General features: G+C 34.3%; 1 protein-coding gene across 2 annotated transcripts in view; it reads right to left on the bottom strand.

The window, feature by feature from the left end:
- Positions 1-7,610, bottom strand: part of fam168a (family with sequence similarity 168 member A) — a 49,054-nt gene that overhangs the window by 10,405 nt on the left and 31,039 nt on the right. For both annotated transcript variants that reach the window (XM_016447483.1, XM_016447491.1), the window contains one exon: positions 3,374-3,454. In XM_016447483.1, coding sequence (XP_016302969.1) covers positions 3,374-3,454 — 81 coding nt within the window. The remainder of the gene's footprint in view (positions 1-3,373; positions 3,455-7,610) is intronic.

Below are 7,610 nucleotides of genomic sequence, written 5' to 3'. Positions count from 1 at the left end.
AATATCACATTTGTAACCATGCTGATTTTTTAAGAAAAAACGGCACTCTTCGTGTGATATTGATTAACTATATGAATTGATATAAATATATACATTTTCTGCCTCCATATCTTGAATTATGTGATCATTCTTAATGCATATTAATAGACTGAATCATGCAGTGAAAGAACCACTCTAAAAGCGCACGCGCACTAAAGCCTGTGTTGGTCTACTCTAACCAGACTTCATCTCGTCGCGTATGCACGCCTCTGTATATGTGTCTTGTTTAGCTTTTGCAATATACTCGATAATGTCATGATGTCTCACGAGTTCAGTATTTGCGCTAAACCTGCACAGATTTGGCTTGCATGAACTTCCCCAAGAAATTAATGAGTGAACATAATTTACGAAAAGTAACCTGCTAAATTGGCTAGTGATTTGACAGCGTTACCCGCCACAGCTGATTTTTACCCACATTTGGCGGGTGTTAATTTCAAACCCTGGTTACAATACATAAAAATAGCTAAGCTTCATCACTACTGACACTTTTATTATTTTTATTTTACTGTCATGAAATAACTAAATAATGTACAACTAGAGGAGAAAGAAAAAAGAGACCGAAATAAACTCAATGTTTTTAAATGTAATTTCGACTGATAGTCGATTTTGGTCAACTGATTTTGAAAATACCGATAACTAACATTCAAAATAATGGCCAATAAACAATTAAAATCAATACGATAGCTTTTAGAATCAATAATATGAATGAAAATCTTCCACCTAATGTAAAATTGTGCTAAACTTTATTTTAGAGTGATACAAAATATATAAATAATGTAAAATTAGTGGAGTATTTGTAGCCGGCACAAACCACTAGGGGTGTAACGATACACGTATTCGTATTGAACCGTTCGGTACGAGGCTTTCGGTTCGGTGCGCATTACAAACCGAACGATTTGATTCGTTGAACTAATCCTATTACATTTGGAAAATAAAACAGCTTAAAGTGTGTGAAATATGATGTTCTCAGTGCCACTGCACTCAACAAGGCAGCCCAAACGACGTAACAGGCAACGTGCTGTCTGCCCCGCGATAACCTCCCCTTGCTGGGGTGCGTCGAAAGACGATGATCTTGAATCGACGATAGCCAGAGATATTGTCAAAAACATCAATTGTTGGCAATATTAAAATATTTGGCATTTCAAATTAATGTAGGCCTGTTACATTCTTATTTTCATTAGGCCTGTTATTATTATTATTATTATTATTATGAAGTTACTTTTATTATTAAATTAAAATGACAATTAATTTGCCCCGCAATAATTACCAAATAACTGACGTGCTGCGAGGATAACAAAAGATTAGGCTATATATTTACTCCTCGATTAAAATGTTTAAAAAAAAGGTATTTTAATACAGGTCTATTAGCTATACAATGATTTATAGGCCTACAATTAAAATATTAACACTGCAGTCATCAATAAAAAATCAATATGTGTGTGATATCCATTGGCTCGCCTTCATGGTTTAAAACAGAAATATTTCCAACATTGCGACGTAACTTATTACCCCCGTACCGAACGTGCCGAACCGAACTGTGACACCACTGTGCCGTATCGAACCAAAAATATATATGTGATAATTCCCTTTTAAAAGCTGATAATTTGCTATCCCAACAATGCTTTTTATCATTTAGCTGTGTTTTATTTTTGGTATTTAGCATTTTATTACCACTAGTCTTATCAGACAGACTATGTTTTGTAATATGTGTTTTAATTGGTATTTTTACTGACAAAAAAGATCTTGCAGAAATCTTTGCGCTCTAAATGCTTTTAACGGAGATATTGGGTGGAAACCAAAATAATTTGTTGAGAAAGTGTATCAGATTGTGTAAAAGAACTGCTGGTCAACCAAAAGTACCATTTACTGATATCTGAGATCATATCCAAGCAAGCCAGAAACTAGACCAAACTAAAATATTAATTAAAAAAACCTGATTCTGACAGCAAAATGTCAACTTGATCTCTGATCTACGACAGCCTGTATAAGCATCTGAAAATGGCAGGTGGCATGTCATAACATTACAGACAGAAATGATACAAGCATCTGTTCAGGGCGGCACTGATTACACCACAGACCTCACAAACCAATCCACTACTGCACCACTTACATCCTTGATCCAAAAATGTCTGCTTACAGCACAAATCCAGTTTATCTCTTTTAACAATACAGTATCAAACACCATGCTAAAAGCTGAGCTCAAACAAGCCTGTTAACACAATACTAATGGAAAATGATCTGCACTTAAAGACAACCTTCTTCACATGACTCATCCTCACTGCGTCTGCCTTTCTCTCGAGACTCAAATCATGCAGATTTACAGCTGAAAAACTTTGAAATATCATTTGCGGATGCATTATTCGCATATATCTCTCCAGATCGAGACAGATTTATTGATAGAATTCATTTCAGGGAGCAGCTCATAAAGAAATAAAACACAATTAGTGGCCATATACATCAGTATTGTTCAAGTTCAACTGTTACATGAATACTAATGAAGTCAATTTTGTAACGCTTATGCAGATTTATTGTATATATTTAGTCTGAACATTGCATCACTAGCTGGAAGCAGCACTATATAACAGTAATACGCTGCTTAATTGTTCAGTTACAGGCCAGCATCATCAAAACGAGGCTAGACAGTATAATGCATTAGGGACCGTATGCGTTTGTGAATACAAATGCGTGTGTTTTATTGGTGTTAATGGATCATTAAAGTGTGTAAATGTTTGGCCTGATGCATTTTTTTGCTAATGTAAGTGTGTAATACTCCATATTCAGTGGACAGAAAGCATGTGTGTGAGCGTGTGTACACACCTGGTGGGTATCCCGGGCTACCTGTCTGGTAAAGGTTGGCTGTGTAGGTCGGGGCAGTCGTAGGGTAAACTCCAGGATAACCTGTACACATGCAAAGATTGAGAAATGACACTAAAACTGGCTGAGAATCAACATGAAATTAAAATGAGCAATTTATTGGATGATATAATGGCCATTGTTAATGACTGAACTACACTGGCTAACAAAGTAATTTTTCACTGATATAAGATAAACAATTTTCCAATAATTCGATTTTTTTTTTTAATATATATGTCATTTCTGATATTAAATTGGTATATAGAATACAGTTCAAAAGTTTGTATTATTTGCTCTTATGCGCATCAAGGCTGCATTTAGGACCGTATGCGTTTGTGAATACAAATGCGTGTGTTTTATTGGTGTTAATGGATCATTAAAGTGTGTAAATGTTTGGCCTGATGCATTTTTTTGCTAATGTAAGTGTGTAATACTCCATATTCAGTGGACAGAAAGCATGTGTGTGAGCGTGTGTACACACCTGGTGGGTATCCCGGGCTACCTGTCTGGTAAAGGTTGGCTGTGTAGGTCGGGGCAGTCGTAGGGTAAACTCCAGGATAACCTGTACACATGCAAAGATTGAGAAATGACACTAAAACTGGCTGAGAATCAACATGAAATTAAAATGAGCAATTTATTGGATGATATAATGGCCATTGTTAATGACTGAACTACACTGGCTAACAAAGTAATTTTTCACTGATATAAGATAAACAATTTTCCAATAATTCGATTTTTTTTTTTAATATATATGTCATTTCTGATATTAAATTGGTATATAGAATACAGTTCAAAAGTTTGTATTATTTGCTCTTATGCGCATCAAGGCTGCATTTATATGATTAAAAACACAGTAAAAACAGTAATATTGTGAAATATTATTACAATTTAAAAGACCTGTTTTCTATTTTGAAAATATTTTTAAATATATTTTATTCCTGTGATGCAAAGCTGTATTTTCAGCATCATTACTCCAGGCTTCAGTGTCACATGATCCTTCACAAATCATTCTAATATGCTGATTTGCTGCTCAAGAAACATTTCTGATCATTATCAATGTTGAAAACAGTTGTGCTGCTTCATATTTTTTGTGGAAACCATGATATTTTCCTCTGATGAATAGAAAGTAGAACAGCATTTATTTGAAACAGAAATCATTTGAAACATTATAAATGTCTTTACTGTAACTTTTGATCAATTTAATACGTCCAATTTAATACATGTCCATGTCCAATAAAAGTGGACATTTATAAATAAAATATACATTTTATCAAGTGCATGCATTCACGGGGAATCAAACCCATGATCTCGGCATTGCTGACGTTTTTGAGCATACACCAAATACATCAAATTAGAGTGTAACAAATGTTTTCCTTCTATTAAAGTCATCAGAACATAAATTTGTGACAGCAAGTGCGGATTCATGTCTGTAAATGAAGAGGCTGTTAATGTTTCCAGACATACTGATCCAAATCACTCTCTGTAACCTGTGCCATCATAAGAAAAGGACAAAGAGAGTCAGAGAGAGCGAGGTGAGCTCTTGATTGAACAGGATGGGCACAGATGGTCTCCATTACAACTCGTCTGTCTCAATAAGACACAGTCGGATGAGTGTGAAAGGCAGCGCATCGCTCTCGTACTGAACAGCACAAGCTGTCAGATGTATAGGGCATCATGGGAAAGAGTATTCATGTCTGAACATGAATTCAGGACAAATTCAGGATTCAGGAATTAGGACAAATACAGCCGTTCAGTTTGTTAAGAGTGAACCTGTGAGTATCTGTTTGATCATTTACTAAATCTCATTGCACTTCTGTATATTTATCTGTAAGATGTTTAGAAGAATGCTCAACCCTGGCATGTACATAAGCAAGAAGTTCAAATTCACCTGCCAGAGCACTTTTTACAGCATATGCTGCTAGGGATGCACGATATTATCGGACCAATATCGGAATACAGTAGAGTAAGTTAGCACTTGTTTTTTGTCGTTTCTCTGATCACAAATGCAGACATGGTTTTATGTTTACGTGGTGGGATATGCAACGCAACGCGTAAAAAGACAGTATAAGTCATTATAATTCGTAATTATGTCCCCACTGGATGCAACGAATGCCTCGTTTGTAATGGGTTTTATTGGTTTTGTATCGTCGCACCGGGACAACATTTCCGTCACACGCTTGAGGTATTCGGCCAATCACAACGCACTGGATAGCTGGCCAATCAGCGTACACCTCGCTTTTCAGAACGATGAGCTTTGTAAAAATCGACGCGTTTCAGAAAGGCGGGGCATAGAGGAGAAACAATAATGTACAGTATGTGGAAAATAATGTGTTTTTTGAACCTTAAACCGCATAAACACATTGCATTACACCAAATAATGTTATTTTTTAGCAACGTCATATGACCCCTTTAAATAATTTTATATATACTGATATATTCATTAATGTTTAAATCAAAAAGCAAAAAGATTTTCAGAATTTGTACAACTCTTTTGCTTTAGACCTTTTACAAATGTTAAATCTTAAAATAAAATGTTAAGGTTACCACTGCATCTTTCTGAGAAGAAAAAAATGCAGCGATTGAATATAGTTTTATTTATAGTTATTTTCAAATCTTCAATGTACTGTCATTAGAAAATAACTTCATTATTGTTTATTTAATTCTAACAAATAAGTTCTTGTTAAAAACTAACCAAAATTAAAAATAATTTGCTTATAATTCAGGAGAGACTTGGTCGTGTTTCCAAACAAAAGGAAATATATCGGTATCGGCCAAAATGAGTTGAAAAATATCGGCATATTAACACTTGGCTTTGAAACAATCTGTAATGTATAAAGTGCCACATTAATAAATGTGACTTGCCTATTAGCCTTTTAGAAGATTTCAGAAAGGAATTAATAACAAGGAAACTAATTACATTATGGTGAAAGATTACAAAGATCAATATTTTCTTCTTTGGAATAATGTGCACTGATGAATCATTAATAATAGGAGCAGAAACATGTTTTAAGTAAGTAAATATGCTGAAACATTGAATTCTTTTTGTCTTTAAAGCTGAAATTTGTCATTTCCATATTACTATCTGCACTAAATGGAAACAGAATGACTGTTTTCAAACTAGTTTCCCAAACAACACTTTGAAAGTGGCACACTTTTCGGAAATCAGCTTAATGACATTAATTTAGAGGTCTCATTCAGCAACTAAAAGTACTTTAAATAACATACTTCACTTTTAAAGAGATGAAATGCATTAAATGCTTCCGAAGCTACACGAAACGGTATCCTAAGATATGGTGATATTCGTCTGTGTAGATACCAGAAGATCAGACCGTTTGTGTTTAAGTACAGAGCGTCCTATACATTCTCTCCACAGAAATGACCTGAAAAGTCATCCATGCGTTGAGCAGTGCTCACAAAGACACGATTTGATTACGAGTGTTTTCAGCCCCGATACAAACGCTCTCTCCACCTGCATGAGCACTGACCCGCAACTCTCTTTAAAACGGGATATTAACATTTCTTTCCTCATTCTTTCACTTCAGTTCATTCCAGCGTCGACAGACATGCAGAACCGCTTGTACTTTAATAATGTCATACAGTTATTATTATAAGAATGTGTCCAGTGAACTGTGTGCTGCTGTCTGTCTTGTCTTCTATCGAGAATCTCTCTCACTAGAAGTCTTTTTTTTTATTTGGGTTTTTCTGGGTGTGTCGAAAAATGAAAATTTTTAAAATGAAAACATCAGGTAAATATTAGATCTAATAATTTTAATACAAGTATTATCTAATTAATAATGATTACATTTTTTAAAATGAAAATATCAGGTAAATATTAGATCTAATAATTTTAATATAATTATCTAATTAATAATAATTAATAATAATACTAACAATTATATATATATAATTTTAATAAATAATTTTATTTATTTATGTATTAATTAATTAATATCCTATATTAGGTCAATGGGTAATTTATAGTGAGAAATGACATGTATTACAGTAAAAACTACACTTACAGCAGTTATTTCAACTGTACTGAATTTCATTACATTTCAGTTCTACTTAATTCAAATTTAATACGATTTACAATTCTACATCCTGTTCGATTAATAAATTCAAGACAACCCTGACTAACTAATGACCAGCTACTTACGATCCAAAACAAAGCTACCAGCCTAAGATTGACTTTACAATAAAAATATCCCTTCTAATCATATAAGCGCAGAGTTTTGCAGAATTTTAGAAGAGATCTCCACAATGTCTTAAATTGTGCTCAAGTTTGTATCGATTCAATTCTCATCAAAAATTATGTCAAGAAATAATCTGCTTTCTACATTCATTATTACTGCTTAACTGAGATACTTTCACTGTATGTCAACAACTGTCACATCTGTCTCTATTTTTATTTCTCCTAAAGAATTTTCTAAAATAAAACTGATACTTCGTATGTGAGAAAACCTCTAAGCAATAATATTTTCCTCTTGGTAACGGCAGAAAGGCATCATGAAAAGACTGAAAGCGAGGGAGAGAGAGAGAGATGTTGGCATGTAAACAGTCTCTATTGACCCAGAGAATCCCTTCAATGAGAGCACATCAAATATGAGCCCACGGTTGCCATAGCAGCAGACAAACACCTGCCATGAGTGACACACACACACACACACACACACACACACACACACACACACACACACAGACACAGACACAGACACAGA

The sequence above is a fragment of the Sinocyclocheilus anshuiensis genome, unplaced genomic scaffold (assembly GCF_001515605.1).
Source record: "Sinocyclocheilus anshuiensis isolate Anshui unplaced genomic scaffold, SAMN03320099.WGS_v1.1 scaffold1010, whole genome shotgun sequence".
NCBI lineage: Eukaryota > Metazoa > Chordata > Actinopteri > Cypriniformes > Cyprinidae > Sinocyclocheilus > Sinocyclocheilus anshuiensis.
Note: the sequence above shows the minus strand (reverse complement) of the source record. Positions and strands in the feature narration are given on the sequence as shown.